The following is a 20,096-nucleotide window of genomic DNA, read 5'->3' as shown; positions in this document are numbered from 1 at the left end:
AATGAATTCATCACAAATAATCTTTGATAAATATGATGTATGGCCTTTTCCATGATTTGCGTGTTCATTGATGTGCTGAGCTAAGAAAGGGTCAAACTCAGCGATTAGCTCTAAAACACCAAGGTAATTGCTATTGTGTTTCGATCCAACAGTCTCATCTGCGCCACAGAATGGCAGATCATGCTCAGCAAGAAAAGCTATGGTTTCAACTACGCATCTGAGAACATTCTTCTAATAAGCACAAGCTTCCAAAAACTGTTTTTTCATTTGGGTATCAATTCTGCCACTTTCTTTCAGGCATGGTAGCTGCTAACTGACCATGTATGCTGCTTACTCCTTGCATGATTGGTAATGTATGCAGTATTCTTCAATGACTGAAGCCTTCGCAGACCATTCCCCACTTTTTATTGCTGCCTGTTTTCTGATACCAAAAACGGTATACCGTCTTCTTAGAAGGCGAATAGATGAGCCATTCTCACTTGTCAATCTGTTTGTTAGGCTTCAGATATTCAAATACTGATTTGGTCAGATAAGGATTCTGGCTGGTTTACTCTCACTTTGTCAATGAAAAGTCAGCAGCTAGATTCTCAAAAAGAAAAGGAGTACTTGTGGCACCTTAGAGACTAACCAATTTATTTGAGCATGAGCTTTCGAAATAAATTGGTTAGTCTCTAAGGTGCCACAAGTACTCCTTTTCTTTTTGCGAATACAGACTAACACGGCTGTTACTCTGAAACCTGTCATCTAGATTCTGGCATTTCTGTGGACCCTTCTCAGTCCAATATGCAATGAGATCTTGAGAAGTCATGTCCCACTCGCCTGGATCGTTGGAGAAGTCTTCAGAGGAGTGGGGTGGGACTGCAGCTACAGGCTGCTCCTTTTCAACAGGTGCAGGTGCGGCGGGTTCACTTGGTATTCACCTGGACTTCCTCATCACCAGACTTAGTAGGAGGAAAAATCGTTAGGCAAGGAGGAGTACCTTTCAGCACTACATCTTGTCTTTGCCATCTTTCTTTGGCCTCCTTCAGTTTCTGCCATCCTCCTTTCTTCAACATTGTTTGTAATGTCCACTGTAGGCCTACTGTGTACAAAGTTCAATATTGCTTGGGCCCACAAACAGTTACTTAGCCCACAAAGACAAAATCACAACCACCAGAAATTGAATTCATAATCTTGATGGATTAATTTTGTACAAAGCAATATCTAAGGAGACAAAAAATTTCCGATGACCACGCTGCTGTCGCTCAGCTGTTACTTCAATATGTAATGGAGGGCCTACAGTAGGGCCTAAAAATAGGAGAGCATAAGGCTATAGCCTTATTAGCCTATGAGTTAATCCGGCCATGCTAAGGACCCTAGCCATGGAACAGGACCCCCTGGAGTGAGGCACTGCACATACACAGAGCAAAAAGAAAGTCCTGCTTTTGGCCCATTGCCGCCAGTGTGCACCCCTAGGAACTGGACAGCAGTATGAGCACTCCTTATTTGAGAAGGGGGAAGCACCCTCTTCCTCTGTCTTCATACAAGGCACTGAACGATACTGTGCCTAGTATGGGCTAGATGCTTTCCATGCACTTACAGACAGCCCCTGCTCTGAGGAGCTCACAATCTAAAGGCGGAGGTCAGGGAAGGGGGAACAACAGCGGGCAACTTATATATAAACCAATGAGATTCACCATGGGCAGCATGGCAGTGGTGCATTGTGGTGTGTAGGAATAGGGTAGTTTCCCTTTAAATCATCTGTGAATCTGCTAGTGGTGCTCACTGCTAGAGGCACCAGTGCAGATATTTCTTGAGTGTATGAAATTCCAGTTCTCCCCTCTCCAGGAGGACCCTGTTTCAGTCCTTGCTCATCCTGCCCCCTGCAGGAACCTCAGCTTTCCCCCAGCAAGGGAGTCTCCCCGCTCTCTCACCCACACAGTGCATGAACCAGGGCCGCCAGGAGTTGGGTTGTCGGCAGACTGCCCTGCATGCCACTGTACGGGAACAGACTTCCCATGCACCAGTCACAACCACCATTTGCCCTTCCCCCTCGGTGTGTTTGTGTGGATTTAGTAAGCCTGGTTCTCTGGGACTCAGCTGTGCCTGGGCGGGGGTGTTGTCTTTTCCTATTCCTTCTGTTGTGCAAGGAGCACAATATGCAATGTGGCTCTGTAAGAGGGACTGAGCTGTGGACATGGGAAGGGCCTATGGATGAGATCAGACCGCATCTGAGGGTTGCAGGGGAGAAGGGGATTGTGAAGGATCCACAGATGGGTGGACAAGGGCATTGGTAGAGACAAGGCAATGCAAAGCTTGATAAGGGAGGGTAAGTCAGGAGCAGTTTTACTGAGTCTTGGAGGTGGTGACAGGAAGCGTAAATGTGATACGATACTGGATGGGAAACCAGTGGGGAGATTCCCAAAGGGGAGTTACGTGATCACACAGATGGGCATAGAATCATAGAATATCAGGGTTGGAAGGGACCCCAGAAGGTCATCTAGTCCAACCCCCTGCTCGAAGCAGGACCAATTCCCAGTTAAATCATCCCAGCCAGGGCTTTGTCAAGCCTGACCTTAAAAACCTCTAAGGAAGGAGATTCTACCACCTCCCTAGGTAACGCATTCCAGTGTTTCACCACCCTCATAGTGAAAAAGTTTTTCCTAATATCCAATCTAAACCTCCCCCACTGCAACTTGAGACCATTACTCCTCGTTCTGTCATCTGCTACCATTGAGAACAGTCTAGAGCCATCCTCTTTGGAACCCCCTTTCAGGTAGTTGAAAGCAGCTATCAAATCCCCTCTCATTCTTCTCTTCTGCAGGCTAAACAATCCCAGTTCCCTCAGCCTCCCCTCATAAGTCATGTGTTCTAGACCCCTAATCATTTTTGTTGCCCTTCGCTGGACTCTCTCCAATTTATCCACATCCTTCTTGTAGTGTGGGGCCCAAAACTGGACACAGTACTCCAGATGAGGCCTCACCAGTGTCGAATAGAGGGGAAGGATCACGTCCCTCGATCTGCTCGCTATGCACCTACTTATACATCCCAAAATGCCATTGGCCTTCTTGGCAACAAGGGCACACTGCTGACTCATATCCAGCTTCTCGTCCACTGTCACCCCTAGGTCCTTTTCCGCAGAACTGCTGCCTAGCCATTCGGTCCCTAGTCTGTAGCTGTGTATTGGGTTCTTCCGTCCTAAGTGCAGGACCCTGCACTTATCCTTATTGAACCTCATCAGATTTCTTTTGGCCCAATCCTCCAATTTGTCTAGGTCCTTCTGTATCCTATCCCTCCCCTCCAGCGTATCTACCACTCCTCCCAGTTTAGTATCATCCGCAAATTTGCTGAGAGTGCAATCTACACCATCCTCCAGATCATTTATGAAGATATTGAACAAAACCGGCCCCAGGACCGACCCCAGGGGCACTCCACTCGACACCGGCTGCCAACTAGACATGGAGCCATTGATCACTACCCGTTGAGCCCGACAATCTAGCCAGCTTTCTACCCACCTTATAGTGCATTCATCCAGCCCATACTTCCTTAACTTGCTGACAAGAATACTGTGGGAGACCGTGTCAAAAGCTTTGCTAAAGTCAAGAAACAATACATCCACTGCTTTCCCTTCATCCACAGAACCAGTAATCTCATCATAAAAGGCGATTAGATTAGTCAGGCATGACCTTCCCTTGGTGAATCCATGCTGGCTGTTCCTGATCACTTTCCTCTCATGCAAGTGCTTCAGGATTGATTCTTTGAGGACCTGCTCCATGATTTTTCCAGGGACTGAGGTGAGGCTGACTGGTCTGTAGTTCCCAGGATCCTCCTTCTTCCCTTTTTTAAAGATTGGCACTACATTAGCCTTTTTCCAGTCATCCGGGACTTCCCCCGTTCGCCACGAGTTTTCAAAGATAATGGCCAATGGCTCTGCAATCACAGCCGCCAATTCCTTCAGCACTCTCGGATGCAACTCGTCCGGCCCCATGGACTTGTGCACGTCCAGCTTTTCTAAATAGTCCCTAACCACCTCTATCTCCACAGAGGGCTGGCCATCTCTTCCCCATTTTGTGATGCCCAGCGCAGCAGTCTGGGAGCTGACCTTGTTAGTGAAGACAGAGGCAAAAAAAGCATTGAGTACATTAGCTTTTTCCACATCCTCTGTCACTAGGTTGCCTCCCTCATTCAGTAAGGGGCCCACACTTTCCTTGGCTTTCTTCTTGTTGCCAACATACCTGAAGAAACCCTTCTTGTTACTCTTGACATCTCTTGCTAGCTGCAGCTCCAGGTGCGATTTGGCCCTCCTGATATCATTCCTACATGCCCGAGCAATATTTTTATACTCTTCCCTGGTCATATGTCCAACCTTCCACTTCTTGTAAGCTTCTTTTTTATGTTTAAGATCCGCTAGGATTTCACCATTAAGCCAAGCTGGTCGCCTGCCATATTTACTATTCTTTCGACTCATCGGGATGGTTTGTCCCTGTAACCTCAACAGGGATTCCTTGAAATACAGCCAGCTCTCCTGGACTCCTTTCCCCTTCATGTTAGTCCCCCAGGGGATCCTGGCCATCCGTTCCCTGAGGGAGTCGAAGTCTGCTTTCCTGAAGTCCAGGGTCCGTATCCTGCTGCTTACCTTTCTTCCCTGCGTCAGGATCCTGAACTCAACCAACTCATGGTCACTGCCTCCCAGATTCCCATCCACTTTTGCTTCCCCCACTAATTCTACCCAGTTTGTGAGCAGCAGGTCAAGAAAAGCGCCCCCCCAGTTGGCTCCTCTAGCACTTGTGCCAGGAAATTGTCCCCTACGCTTTCCAAAAACTTCCTGGATTGTCTATGCACTGCCGTATTGCTCTCCCAGCAGATATCAGGAAAATTAAAGTCACCCATGAGAATCAGGGCATGCGATCTAGTAGCTTCCGTGAGCTGCCGGAAGAAAGCCTCATCTACCTCATCCCCCCGGTCCGGTGGTCTATAGCAGACTCCCACCACTACATCACTCTTGTTGCACACACTTCTAAACTTAATCCAGAGACACTCAGGTTTTTCTACAGTTTCGTACCGGAGCTCTGAGCAGTCATACTGCTCCCTTACATACAGTGCTACTCCCCCACCTTTTCTGCCCTGCCTGTCCTTCCTGAACAGTTTATAACCATCCATGACAGTACTCCAGTCATGTGAGTTATCCCACCAAGTCTCTGTTATTCCAATCACGTCATAGTTCCTTGACATCACCAGGACCTCCAGTTCTCCCTGCTTGTTTCCAAGGCTTTGTGCATTCATATATAAGCACTTGAGATAACCTGTTGATCGCCCCCCATTCCCAGTATGAGGCAGGAGCCCTCCCCTCACAGACATTCCTGCCTGGGCAGGGCCAATGCACCTGGCAGCAGTGGCTTGTGTGGATGACCGGCCGTGACCTTCCACAGCATGTCAGAGCTTGGTCCCATGAATAGGCGCAGGGAACTGCAGGAGTGGAAGTTGGGAGCAGGTCTGCAGGGGGGCCAGCATTCTGCATCACTAGCGAGGGCAGAGGTATTTTAATGTGTATCTCTTGGAGGGGCTCAGCAGCTGAGTCACCACAAAGGCACGAAGCTCCCCCTGTGGGCTGGCATAATCCATAAAGACTGTTCCTCAATCAGTGACAGCATTAGCATGCTGGAGCACAGAGAAAATAGGCCAACTGCAATGAAACAATTGTCTGCAACAAATGATTGGAGCAGCTCTAATCGCAGCTGTGCTGACATGGGCTGCAGCCAGGGGACTGGAATGTGGCATGTTTGTATCATGAAATGTCTTGTGTGTTTTGGAAGAGCTGAGCCAAAAGTGGGCCAATGTGTGTGGCCCTAGGGTAAGTAGGCAGAAGTCACCCAGTGTCCCTGTGCCCTGTTTCTGGAGTTCTTCCTCCAGTTGTGGTTCATCTGTGACCTAACCCTGCCCTGGGGGAATCACTGGGCCTTTGGCTGCCTGTAAGTGTTGCTAGGACCCTTGTGCTGAGTGGCTCTACTGGTGTTGGATGATGTGCACGCCCTGGGAATGCTGGATGCACCCCTTAGGCACAAGGGGATGGGAAATCCACATCCAAGGCAGAGGCACGGGCTGCTAGATCATATGAATGCACAGCCAGGCAAGCCATTGCCCCACTATGCTCACAACCCTGTCTGCTCTTCCCCCTGGGCATGCTTGCAGATGGGACCAACAGAGCCACTCTCTTGGTTAGCACACAGTGGGATGCTCCCCAGGCTGTAGAAGTGCTGCACAGGGCACCCACCATGCTCTTCTGGCATATAGGTACCGTGGGAACGCTAGGTCGAAGCAGAGTGCCTTCCAGATGTTCTGGAGAAGACAGGCTTCTGGCAAGTTCAGTCCCTGTTCCAGACTCATGGACCAGCTGCCATGAGAGGGCCATCTCCAACACTCCCTGGACTCACCCATGTGGGTGGCAATGGGCAGTGAAATGTAGCAGTCATGGAGACTGACCTAGGCCCTTACATAGCTTGGGCCATTTTCATGAAGGGCATTGAACATCAGGGCAGCAGCCTCAAACTGGACTCAATATTCAACCGGGACCCTGCACAGGGAATGAAGCATTGGGGTCATGTAATTTCAGCAGCCCTGGGTGCTAACTAAGTGGGCTGCTGCATTTGGACCAGTTTCATCCCTTGGGATGCTGCACTGCGATCATTAAACCAGGAGCTCAAAACTCTGTAAATCTCCAGGGCCAAGTTCCAGAGGAAGAGATGATATTGCCTGGCCAGGCCAGCCTTTCCTATGCTGTAGCTGTCTGTGTGACTGGCAGCAAAGTCCAGGGGTACCCCAGTGTTGTAGACCAATTTGATAATCTGAAGGCAGACACCCTTCACACAGGGCATTGTCCTGGTGGCTAGAAGTTCTAGAAGATGTTCACTGTCCCCACCAACTTCACCTCCATCTTCACTGGGATTAGCTTCAGCCAGCTGCTGTTCATACAGTGCTGATGCCTCCCATGCATTTGGTTGTCTGGGAGCAAGTGGTAGAGCAGTGTATATAGGAAGCACCATTTTCCAAAGCACTTAGGTGCCTTAGTAGCCTAAGTCTTATTCTCAAGTGATGTAGGCACATGGGAGGTGCAGCGAGATTGACTTGCAGTGAGATTTGGGCCCCTAGATGGCTAGATAACTCTTGGTAAAAGGGACTTGGGCTCCTAAAGTCACTTTAGGCACTCTTGAAAATGTTATTGAGGGGAGGCAAGTCTTTAGAGGAACTCATTATCCAAGGTGATGCATTTGAATGAAAGAGAAATAAACCTTTATGATGAACCAAAAGCGTAGAGGCTCTGGCAACCCAACAGGAAGTGTCCTGCTCCTGAAAACTCCATTCTGTTCGCTATAGGTTCCTATACCACCCTCGCCACCATCGTATCTGAGCACTGTCCCAGCGTGCATTAAATGACATGACTAACATGTGGGTTCGTTCTCTCTCCTGCCGGGGGTAACTGTGTGGGCAGCAGAGTATTTGGGTTTGATAGGGATTTTTTCACTGTTGTGTGGAGCCAGCAGGTCTCTGCAGCAGCTGTTGTATCCCTATTTGGGGGAGAAGGGGGGTGTTTCCTTCTAGGCCATACCACGTGCATGAGAAGGGCAGAGATTTCCTTCATTTCCTCCTGCCAGAGGAACTGGTGATCTCGACATCACCATTTCCGACCTCATCACTAGAGCTGGGTGGAAGCTTTATCTGAAGACCCAAATCACTTGCACACTCAGATGGACAAGGATCTCACCAGGTGGAAGCCCCTGCAGCCTCTGTCTGTAACGGAAGAGGGGTACAAGAGAGTTGGGCACTGGAGCTGGATGAACAGGGGAAGTTCTCTGTAAACACCGTGGGGAGCTCTGACTCCTGGTTTGATCCCTGTTTGTATGGTTTGTTGTTCATTTTTCCATGAATATTTGTGCAACCAGGTGTGATTAGCACAAACGCTTGGAGAGAAACTTTGACTCATATGCCAGTGCATATTGGTACACACGGGCACCTGTTTGTTAACCAGGTCTGTGACTGATGGTAGCCATTGCACCTTTCAGCATAACAGTACATGCACGGGAATGAAAAATTAATCCATCCGTCACTATGCACCTTCTTCTCCATGCAGAGGCACACGCTTGCCACTACCACGTTGTCCATACACCACAAGCAGCACCCCACAGCTGACTCACTAAATGTCTAGCACGTCCTTCCTCAAATACCCCCATAGTTTGCGCTGAGTAAAATCCTGTGTTCATTTACCATGAGTTAGTGAAACACTCGATTTAGTCTGACAAGTGTCTGGTGTTTGCAAGTAAGGAAATTATTTTTTAACTCATGGAGGTAAATCTTGGGTTAGCAATTAACAGATGCCAAGTTAATGTGTTACTTATACAGGACCAAGAGTACAGCTCCCTCCTATAACGGGGGAACAAAGGATATGATTCTAGGGTAGAAGGCAGAAATTGACTGCGTGGACTCTGGCAGCACTGCTGAGCCAGCAGCTACTCGGGAGAGCAGGTACGTGGAGTGACTTACCTAGGTGCTGTTTCTGTAGCAGGTGCAGTGTAGTGTGGAATAGCACAGGAGTGTCCAGTTATGGGTTTGGCCAGGGAGTTTTAAGGAACAGTGCCAAGGGATTGTAGAATCCTAGCATCTGTGGGTCTTCAATGTCTGTTGGGATAGTAGGTGCTTTACAGCATGGCCAAGAGTTTTAGAAGTGACTATTCATTTTGGCAGCCTGACTAGAGACACCTTAAAGGGGCTGGATTTCAGAGGGTGGGTGCCCAGCACTCTCTCAACATCATATCCTGTTCAGGTGACGCCAGCTGGTCCTCCCAAATCTTTGGGACCGGACCCTGCCGTCCATCTTACTCAGGAAAAATGAGCTTTCTAAACAAATCCTGCCTTGGACAGGAGGAGAGAGGCATTCCCTGAGCCGTTGGTAAGGTGCCAATTAAACAAGATGTCGTGATCATTGCATCCTACACAGTTATGGACTCCACTGCTTGTCCCCAGCCCACATACAACATTGCCTGTGGAATCCTGCCCTTAGGCACGGAGAAGATGCACCTGCCAGGGTTTATGCAGTCCTTCTTGGTGCTAGGTTGAAGCCAGTGGAAGATTTATGGCAAGGTATATCCAGGGGTGAAAGTAAGTCGAGTGACTTACTGGTACACTGGGGCCAGCTCTGGCCCCTGGAAGGGGCGGGCCCGAGGGCGGAAGGGGCAGGGCTGAGGGGGTCAGAGCCAGCCCCAGCCCACCCTGTATGGTAAGAGCCCCCCTCCTTCTCTTCCTCCTCCTCAACCCCTCCCCCACTGGGATAGCAGCAGCAGCCTGGGGCTCTGGGGGCTATTTAAAGGGCCCGGGCTCCCCTGCTTCTACTGCCCCGCTACTTTAATTAGCCGCCGGAGCCTTGGGGAAGTGGCGGGGCTCCAGCGGGTATTTAAAGGACCAGGGCAGCAGAGGCAGCTGGAGCCCCTCCCCTTTAAATAGCCCCTGGAGCCCCCGCTACGCCAGGGCTCTGGGGGCTATTTAAAGGGCCTGCGGCTCCCCTGCTTCTACCGCCCCGGTCCTTTAAATAGCCCCTGGAGCAGCGGTGGCGGGGCTCCGGCGACTATTTAAAGGGCCGGGGCGGTAGAAGCAGGGGAGCTCCGGGCCCTTTAAATAGCTGCCGGAGCCCCGCAGCCGCTACCCCAGGGCTCCAGCAGCGGGGCTCTGGAGTCAATTTAAAGGGCCTGGGGCTCCAGCCACTGCTGGGAGCCCCAGGCCCTTTAAATTGCCCCTTGGGGAAGCCGGGCTGCCCCAGTACGGTGCACCGGCTCTTGCCCCTACGCTGTACCGGGGCGTACCGGCTTACTTTCACCCCGGGTATAGCCTGCCAAATGTGTCTATGTTGTCTCTGGCACTGGTGCTCCTTCTGTTCAGAGTGAGCACTGATCAGCAGCCTTTTCCTGCACAACAATCTTCCTTAAGAATGACAGAAATAAGACCCAGGAAGTTAGCTTACCCAGACTCCCACGCTCTCCTCTCAGCAGGGCCGGCTCTAGGATTTTTGCCTCCCCAAGCAAAAAAAAAATTTGACCGCCGCCGCTTTTTTTCCATGCCCTCCCACACCCCCGTCTCCGCTCCAATTCCGCCCCTTCCCCAAATCCCCAGCCCCGCCTCCTCACCCGGGTGTGTCTCATTTCCCCCCTCCCATTGCTTTCTGCGGCTCCCCCCAGCAACCCCTAGCTCACCTCCGCTCTGCCTGGTCCCCTGAACGCACCGCCGCTCCGCTTCTCCCCCCTCCCTCTCAAGCGGTGGTGGAGCGGCGATGGTGGAGCGGAGGCGAGCTGGGGCGGCGGGGGCACATTTCTAGGGGCGGCAGGGCTGGCGCCGGAATGACACCCCTAGAAATGTGCCACCCCAAGCACCTGCTTGGTTTGCTGGTGCCCAGAGCCGGCCCTGCTTCTCAGTCCAGACCAGAGTCAGATTTTTTTCCTATGGTACTTTTTTTTATTGCATTCTCCAGTCCAGTTTTAAATGGGACTTCTGTCGTTTCCCCTGCTCTGTGGTTTTGTAATTCTCACTGCCAGAAATATGTTGTTATATTTAACCTCATTTGTCTTTTCGTCAGGTTATGCCCATTTTACCCACTTGGATTCCACTAAATAAATCTTCTCCATCACAGCGTATGTCTCTACTGCAAACACAGGGTGTGACTGCAGCATGTGCAGACATATTCGAGCTAGCTTTAATCTAGCTAGCTCAGGTACTGGAGCAGTGAAACTGTGGCAAAGCCTGCCTGGAAGCCTGGGTAAAACCCTATCTGCAATCACACCCCATGACCGCAATATAGATGTCCCCTTTGTGCTTAATCTTGTATTATCATATTCCTCACACCGGCCTTACTTAACCCACATTTACCTGTTTTAATCTTTCTTTAGCAAGATTCCTAAGAGGACTGGACATGTTGTATGCAGACTTGCATTAGTTAGGATTTAAAAGAGTTGCATAGAGAGAGACTCTATTCTCTGTTACACGGCTCTGTGTTAGCTTTCATTTGTTGCCATCTTGCACTGAAAACCATGATCACCAACCTGTGACATATTTTGCCAAGCGCAGTTCTAATAAACTGAGTGTCCGTGTCCACAAGCGGATAAAGTTTAGGTTACTTTGTTCTTAGACCTGTGCAATAGCACCTAAGGACCCCAGACGTGATCAGGACATAAAAGAAGAGACAGTCCCTGCTAGGAACAGTTTATAACCTACCATGATCATTCCAGATCAAAGAGCCTTAGGATTGCTTGCACAGGAAAACTGACCAGAATAGCTGTCCAGGAATAACTATCCCACTATAGCTCTTCCGGAATGGGTCTCCCTGGGGACACACTTATTCCGAGATACAATTGTCCACACAGAGAGTTACTGCGGAATAGCTATAGCCCTTTATATTCACTTCAACCTTCTTCCAGAATAACTTCCTCATGGAGACAAGTGCTTACTGTGGTTTAGTATCTTTGGCTGATCCAAAGAACAAAGCCATTTCTGGGTGGGATGCCTTTGCTGGACTGCTTGGCTCATGCAGAAGTTGTAGGGATTCTTCCTGCGGTAAAGCTGTAAATCACGTGAAAAGAAGAGGTATGTTTTCACTTCCTAGGATCCCTCCACAACTGTCAGCACCTCCTCCTGAGACAGATGGCCATGGCCAAAAAGAGGATTGCAGTCATCGGCAGTGGATCTAGTGGACTGTGCACCATTAAATGCTGTTTGGATGATGGGCTGGAGCCCATTTGCTTTGAGAGAAGTGAAGATATCGGGGGGCTCTGGAGGTTCAAGGTAGGTTTGAGTTCATCATGAGTTTGGGTGCTTTTCTTAATTATGGCTATTATTTATTATTTGTATTGCAACAGCACCAAGCAGCCACTGTCAAGCATCAGGACCCTCTTGTGCCAGGTGCTGTACAAACCCAGAACAAAGAGACTGAAATCTACTTATCAAATCGTATTATTATTTCGACTAGATGAAAGCCCATGCTGTCACACAGATGTAGTTTGTAACGTCCCTCTGTGTGTAAAAAAAGCCAAAAATGGCTGAGAAATTTAAAAGCAGGATGGTAACAGACTGTCAGTCGCAGCGATGTCTGAACCTGGTGATAGTGTGAGCAAGAAGAACTCTCCGCCATGCTTGTGGCTGTTTCCATCACTTCACACTGACAAAGCAAACATTCTAGGATTCAGAGTGACAATCCTGGAATCTTATCATATACAGAGTACCATGGGTGTGTGCAGGTATTAACAAGGTCTCTGCCCAGAGGAGGATGGCAAGGGTCTTTTCCACCTATCTGGAGCATGCAGTCACCTCACTCAGAGTGCAATTCTGGCTCTGGTTTAGGGCCTGATCCAAGGCACATTGAAGTCAGTGGAAAGACTCCCATTGATTTCAGTGGGCTTTCGATCAGGCCCTTGCTTCTGACAATCGGGTTGTTAGGAGGCTGGAGGGGAAAGGTCAGTGCAGCTTCAGCTCATAGCGAATCCTTTAGGTTGGAGAAGAACAAACCAGACTTATCCAGAAATGGGACAATGTTCCTTCCACAGGTGAGTGAAGGCTTCTCCCACAGCGCTGGTGCTGGAATCCTCAGGCTCCGCTCAGACAGATGGCCCCAACCTGCTTCCACTGAATTCAGTGGCAAAACACTGACTGATGTCCAAGGGGCACAGACAGGCAGGAGTCCACAGCAATGACAGGCTTCCTCTCCAGCTTCCTTTGCCCCAGTGAACTTCTGCTGCGTGGCTCACCCTCACCAGGCTGTTGTAGGGCTTCCCGTTTGTGCACGTCGATTGCAAATCTCTCTCCCTGCCACACCCTCGGTGTGGATCATTCACACCATCACGCGGAGACAGGGACATGCTGGCAAATGCCACCAGAAGAAGCTTTCCAGAGGGTGTGGTGTCAACACAGGGCATGGAGGGTGTTTGTTTGTGTCCAATAGGTGAGAAGGGGCTTGTGGGGGCTGAGGCTGTGCATGTGATGGGGGTGGGGTAGAGGGAAAGACGTGTCATGTGTGTCAGCAGGTGCTTTAAATCAAAGATGAAGAGAAATGTATAGGATGCTCAAGGTATAGTTCTGCGGAGCAGGGAGGCTGCCACGGCAACAACTGTATTAGGGGAGATCACACCACCTATGTTTTCATGCTGCCTTCATTGCTACAGCTGTACTTTCCAGAGTCAATATTCAAAAGCAGTGTCCATGTTCTCCCGCTTCTGCAGGAGAATCCCGAAGAGGGCAGGGCCAGCATCTACAAATCTGTCATCATCAACACCTCCAAGGAGATGATGTGCTACAGCGACTTCCCCATCCCGGCTGATTTCCCCAACTACATGCACCACTCCAGAATCATGAAGTATTTCCGCATGTACGCCGAGCACTTCGACCTTCTGAAATACATCCGCTTCAAGGTGAGGAGAGCTGGCCCAGAGAGCAGGGATAGGACTCTCTCTCTCTCTCTCTGTGTGTGAACGCGCACGCACATGCATGCACAGGTGGTGAAAGACCTGGGTGAAAGAACCCGCTCCTCTCCCCTCGATGAGGAAACATCTCACACTCATGGAACAGGGAGATCCTTTTGTCTGGGGGCTGCCTGGCAGAAGTTACAGCCCAGGTCCCAGGAGCTGCCATAGCCCTACTCCGTATAGGAGCCAGTGAATCTGCAGACGCTGTGAGGCAAAACCCAGCAGAGCCCAACTGGCCTCCTGCTGCTGGTCCCAGCTGTGTGCTGGCCTTGTGCTTCCTGGCTGGGTTGCTGACTCAAGCACGGGGAGGAGGTTAGCGTCAAGGATGAAATTTCCTGGTGCCAGCTAAGTGAGTGCCCTTTTCCTACCAGACCACTGTGGTCAGTGTGACAAAGCGCCCGGATTTCTCCTCCACGGGCCAGTGGGATGTTGTCACGGAGTCTGAGGGGAAGCAGGAGTCAGCTGTCTTTGATGGGGTCATGGTTTGCACCGGCCATCACACCAACGCCCATCTACCACTGGACTCCTTCCCAGGTACGTCGCAGAGCGGGAAGGGAAAGGGCCTTAGATGAGCCGTGACTTTCCAAAGGGATAAGTAGAGGGAAAGCAATGAGCACGTGCTCCCGGGCTGGTGCTGGGACATCCTGAAAGGTGCAATTCAGAGGACACAAAGCCCAAATCATTACATAGCTTCCAAAGCCACAGGCAGCACAGCAGATACACCGAGCCACTCAGGAACATGCCAGTGAGGGAAGAAGAGCAGATACAGCAGTCATGTAGCTCTATGGCAGTGGTTCTCAAACTTTTGTATTGGTGACCTCTCTGAGTGCGACCCCCTCTTATGAATTAAAAACACATTTTTTTAATATTTAACACTATTGTAAATGCTGGAGGTGAAGGGGGGTTTGGGGTGGAGGCTGACTGATCGCAACCCCCCACGTAATAATCTCACGACCCCAGTTTGAGAAGCCCTGCTCTATGGCTGTCTGGCTTCTCTTGATGGAAGAAAGTACTTTCTTCGCTGTTTCAGCTAGCACTGCGGTATCAGACTCTTTCCTTCCTGTTAGGGGTGCTGAGCCCCGGGAGTTTTATGAACCTCTCAAACTGCTTTTTGGGGTTGGCAAAACTGTTTCCTGATCACAAACTCATTTGAGCCTGTGCCCCTTCCCATCTGCCACTCCAGCTACTCAGAACCTCTGGTGTTCCAGCCACAAGCCAATCTGTGCCGTGTGAAATTTAATACTGCAAAGTGCAAGGGCAGGCACTTGGGGACTAACAACAAGAATTTTTGCTATCAGTTGGAAGAAACAGGAGGAGAAGAAAGATCTAGTATTGATTGATCGTGGGATGACTGAGCTACCACTGTGATGTGGTTGTGAAAAAGGCTAATGCAGTCCTAGAATGTAAGCAAGGCATTTCCAGTAGAGACAGGGGAGAGTTAGCACCATTCCATTATACAAGGCGCTGGTGAGACCTCATCTGGAATACTGTGTGCAGTTCTGGTCTCCAATCTTTAAAGAAGATGTATTCAAACTGGCACAGGTGCAGAGAAGGGCTACTAGGATGATCAGGGGAATCTTATGAGAGAAGACTCAAAGAGGTTGGCTTTTTTAGCTTAACCAAAAGAAGGCTGAGGGAACGTATAATTGCTTTCTATAAATGCATCAGAGGGATAAATACTAGGGTGGGAGGAGAGGAGTTATTTAAGTTAAGTGCCAGTGTGAACACAAGAACAAATGCATATAAACTGGCCATCAGCAAGTTTAGGCTTGAAATTAGACAAAGGTTTGTAACCCTCAGAGGAGTGAATTTCTGGAAGAGCCTACCAAGGGGAGCAGTGGGGGCAAAAAACCTAATTGACTTCAGGACGGAGCTTGATAAGTTTATGGAGGAGATGGTATGATAAGACTGCCTACAATGGCATATAGTTGATACACGACTGCTAGCAGCAAACATCTCCAGTGGCTGGTGATGGGACACTAGATGGGAGGAGTTACTGATAGAGAATTCTTTACCAGTTGTCTAGCTGGTAGGTCTTGCCCGCATGCTCAGGGTTCAACTGATCACCATAGAGCTTTAAACTAGGAATCTGGGGGAGATGGTTGGAAGATGTCCAGGTAATCTCCACGCCAGATTTTAACATTGAGAGGGAAGAAAACGAAGTAAGAAAGGATACAGCCGTGGGTAGGAGAATGGACACAAGGAGGAAGGATAGTGTACATACCAGTCTAATAGGTGATACTGGCGGTAGAATGTCTGTGCCTAATTGGGTAAAGAATGTGAGCGAGGCCAAACAGCAAAATTAAGATGTTTGTACACCAATGCGAGGAGCCTAGGTAACAAAATGGAGGAACTACAGCTACTGGTGCAGGAAGTGAAACCAGATATTTTAGAGATAACAGAAACATGGTGGAATAGTAGTCATGACTGGACTACAGGTATTGAAGGGTATGTGCTGTTTAGGAAAGACAGAAATAGAGGCAAAGGTGGTGGAGTAGCATTGTATTTCAGTGATGAGGTAGATTGTAAAGAAATAAGAAGTGATGGAATGGATAAGACAGAGTCTGTCTGGGCAAAAATCACATTGGGGAAGAAAGCTACTACAGCCTCCCCTGGGATAGTGCTTGGGGTGTGCTATAGACCGCCGGGATCTGATTTGGATATGGATAGAGACCTCTTTAATGTTTTTAATAAAGTAAATACTAATCGGAATTGTGTGATCATGGGAGACTTTAGCTTCCCAGATATAGACTGGAGGACAAGTGCTAGTAATAATAACAGGGCTCAGATTTTCCTGGATTCGATAGCTGATGGATTCCTTCACCAAGTAGTTGCTGAACCAGAAACTGTAAACTCAGGGGTTGTACTGTATGACTGGAGAATTGTTAACATAGTTCCTATTTTTAAGAAAGGGAAAAAAGTGATCCTGGTAGCCTATTAGTTTGACATCTGTAGTATGCAAGGTCTTGGAAAAAAATTTGAAGGAGAAAGTAGTTAAGGACATTGAGGTCAATGGTAACTGGGACAAAATACAACATGGTTTTACAAAAGGTAGATCGTGCCAAACCAACCTGATCTCCTTCTTTGAGAAGGTAACAGATTTTTTTAGACAAAGGAAACGCAGTGGATCTAATTTACCTCAATTTCAGTAAGGCATTTGATACAGTTCCACATGGGGAATTATTAGTTAAATTGGAAAAGATGGGGATCAATATGAAAATTGAAAGGTGGATAAGGAACTGGTTAAAGGGGAGACTACAGCGGGTCCTACTGAAAGGTGAACTGTCAGGCTGAATGGAGGTTACTAGTGGAGCTCCTCAGGGATTGGTTTTGGGACCAATCTTATTTAATCTTTTTATTACTGACCTTGCCACAAAAAGTGGGAGTGTGCTAATAAAGTTTGCGGATGATACAAAGCTGGGAGGTATTGCCAATTTAGAGAAGGACCGGAATATCATACAGGAGGATCTGGATGACCTTGTAAGACTGGAGTGCTAGTAATAGGATGAAATTTAATAATGAGAAGTGTAAGGTCATGCATTTAGGGATTAATAACAAGAATTTTTATTATAAACTGGGGACCCATCACTTGGAAGTAATAGAGGAGGAGAAGGACCTCGGAGAATTGGTTGATCACAGGATGAGTATGAGCCGCCAATGTGATATGGCCATGAAAAAAGCTAATGCGGTCTTGGGATGCATCAGGTGAGGTATTTCCAGTAGAGATAAGGAGGTGTTAGTACCATTATATAAGGCACTGGTGAGACCTCACCTGGAGTACTGTGTGCAGTTCTGGTCTCCCATGTTTAAGAAAGATTAATTCAAACTGGAACAGGTACACAGAAGGGCTACTAGGATGATCCGAGGAATGGAAAACCTGTGTTATGAAAGGAGACTTAAAGAGCTTGGCTTGTTTAGCCTAACTAAAAGAAGGTTGAGGGGAGATATGATTGCTCTCTATAAATATATCAGAGGGATAAATACCATGGAGGGAGAAGAATTATTTAAGCTCAGTACCAATGTGGACACAAGAACAAATGGATATAAAACTGGCCATCAGGAAGTTTAGACTTGAAATTAGATAAAGGTTTCTAACCATCAGAGGAGTGAAGTTCTGGAACAGACTTCCAAGGGAAGCAGTGGGGGCAAAAGACATATCTGGCTTCAAGACTAAGCTTGATAAGTTTATGGAAGAGATGATATGATGGGATAGCCTAATTTTGGCAATTAATTGATCTTCAATTATTAGCAGTAGATATGCCCAATGGCCTGTGATGGGATGTTAGATGAGGTGGGATCTGAGTTACTACAGAGAATTCTTTCTTGGGTATCTGGCTGATGAGTCTTGCCCACATGCTGAGGGTTTAGTTGATCACCATATTTGAGGTCGGGAAGGAATTTTCCTCCAGGGCAGATTGGCAGAGGCCCTGGGGGTTTTTCGCCTTCCTCTGCAGCGTGGGGCATGGATTACTTGTTGGAGGATTCTCTGCACCTCGAAGTCTTTAAACCACAATTTGAGGACTTCAATAGCTCAGACATAGGTTAGGGGTTTGTTACAGGAGTGGGTGGGTGAGATTCTGTGGCCTGTGTTGGGCAAGAGGTCAGACTAGACAATCATAATGGTCCCTTCTGACCTTAAAGTCTATGATTCTGTGATTCTATGATTTGGAGTTGGAAAGGATTTCCCCGCAGATCAGATTGGCAGAGACCCTGGCAGTTTTTCACCTTCCTGTGCAGCACGGGCCATGTGTCACTTGCAGGTTTAAACTAGTGTAAATGGTGGATTCTCTGTAACTTAAGCCTTTAAATCACGATTTGAGAACTTCAGTAACTCAGCCAGAGGTTATGGGTCTATTACAGGAGCAGTTGGGTGAGGTTCTGTGGCTTTTAGTGTGCAGGAAGTCAGCTTATATGATCATCATGGTCCCTTCTGGCCTTAAAGTCTATGAATCTATGCTGGGGCAGGAGGGAAGACTCCCCTGAAAGCTTAGCTGCTACAGCAGAGTCTCTTGTATTCGTTTTATCCCTTCCCTTCTTTGCTCCTTATCCCCACACCTCGCACTCCATTATTACTCTGAGGCAAGGCTCCAACCCACACACCAGCTCCTATACACTGGGTATCTGGCCAGAGCAGTGTAGAGAGCCCCGAAAGCCTCGGTTCCAGCTGGGGGACAGTTCCTCTGGTACAGACGCTGCAGAAGATGGCTATATGGCTGCCTGTACAATCCCCGGCTTGGGAGGCGTGCCAGGGGACAGGCTGACAGTGGCGTTAGCCTCAGGGTGGAAATCTAGCATGCAGCACTGTGGTTCATAGGGGAACGTGGGGAACTGCCATAACTTAGATAGACCAGGGGCATCTCCAGCCCCCCAGAGCAGCTCAGGGTCAGAAAGGTGCAAGACTGATTTCAGTCCATCTTCGCTCAACCTTTCCCCTGGGGTGATGGGTCTGTGGTGCACCTCTTAGAGGTGCAGCCCAGAATGTCACTCTGGTCCCCACCCACACAGTCTCCCTTAAACAGGGGATATCCCCCTCACTGTTTGTGTTGAGCTCCAGAACCACAATGTTCAAGTGGGCAAAGACACAGGCCAAACACCCGTACTGCCCAGAGCCTAAGCTGCTCCACTCTCTCCTGGCAGGGATTGAAAAGTTCAAAGGCCGCTACTCTCACAGCAGGGATTACAAGAACCCTCAGGCATTCTCGGGGAAGAGAGTCATAGTGATCGGCATTGGCAATTCAGGAGGGGACCTGGCCGTGGAGCTCAGCCATGAAGCTGATCAGGTTTGGTTCAAGAGGACGGCTCTCTCGTTCATGGCACAGTGCAGCACCCCCCACCTCACTAGGCTAAAGGCAGCAGCACTGACCAATACACCGCACCACCACACAAACCCCAGAAACACCTAAACTAAGGTCCTGACCCAACATCTGCTGAAGTCAATGGAAAGACTCTCATTTGAAGCAGCCCCTAAATGCAGAGAGGAGATATGAAAGTTTATTCGGTTCATCAAAGTTAGTATCAAAGCGTCATCATGAGCAATCTTCACTTACCGTGTGGATGTAATGGACATAGGGAATTGCCTACAGCTGTTAGTTGTTTGGCAGCTGCCATCTTGGCCTACAGCAGGGATGGAACTAGGCCCTTCCAGAGCTACACTCCACCAGGAGCTAGAGAGACCAGTGCTACAGCTAGGGACTGTAGCAGAGTCCTAGCCGCTGTAGATTGGGTACAGGGTGGGACACAACACACACCGACCAGCAGGTTATCCACAATGCTGTGCCCTCAAAGTAGCATGTCCCACTTCCTCATTAGCCCATCTGTCCCTGCCTACCTGAACCTTGCATAGAGTCATTGGGAGGTGCCCGCAGTGACATCCCTACCAGCCTTGCAGGAGACCAGAGATGGCAGGAAATCAGACGTGGCCAGGGAAGAGCTGGGTGTTGTGTTGAAAGATGTCAGGAGCCTCCTTGGTTTGAAGACTAGAGCAGTCACTTCAATACAAGAGGGTTTGGGCACAAGCTGCAGGGGAAATAAATGCAGAGGAAGGAAACAGAACTATGGGCAGATGAAAGAAAAGGTGGCAAGGTTTAACAAGGAGAACAGGGTCACTAGTGCCCAGAGCCCTTTCAC

General features: G+C 48.9%; 1 protein-coding gene across 3 annotated transcripts in view; it reads left to right on the top strand.

The window, feature by feature from the left end:
- The window catches only part of LOC125641638 (flavin-containing monooxygenase 5), a 35,688-nt gene that overhangs the window by 9,558 nt on the left and 6,034 nt on the right, over positions 1–20,096 (top strand). Inside the window, exons 2-6 of one of the 3 annotated variants that reach the window (XM_048861892.2) lie at positions 8,374–8,496; positions 11,618–11,796; positions 13,227–13,415; positions 13,841–14,003; positions 19,107–19,249. In XM_048861892.2, coding sequence (XP_048717849.1) covers positions 11,656–11,796; positions 13,227–13,415; positions 13,841–14,003; positions 19,107–19,249 — 636 coding nt within the window. In that variant the 5' untranslated portion in view covers positions 8,374–8,496; positions 11,618–11,655. Of the gene's footprint in view, positions 1–8,373; positions 8,497–8,843; positions 8,921–11,617; positions 11,797–13,226; positions 13,416–13,840; positions 14,004–19,106; positions 19,250–20,096 lie in introns of those variants that run through there. The other 2 variants (XM_048861893.2, XM_075131452.1) reach the window with 2 other exon arrangements.

This window comes from Caretta caretta, chromosome 8 (genome assembly GCF_965140235.1).
Source record: "Caretta caretta isolate rCarCar2 chromosome 8, rCarCar1.hap1, whole genome shotgun sequence".
Classification (NCBI taxonomy): Eukaryota; Metazoa; Chordata; order Testudines; family Cheloniidae; genus Caretta; species Caretta caretta.
The sequence above is the reverse complement of the archived record's forward strand: the minus strand, read 5'-3'. Positions and strand labels throughout refer to the sequence as shown.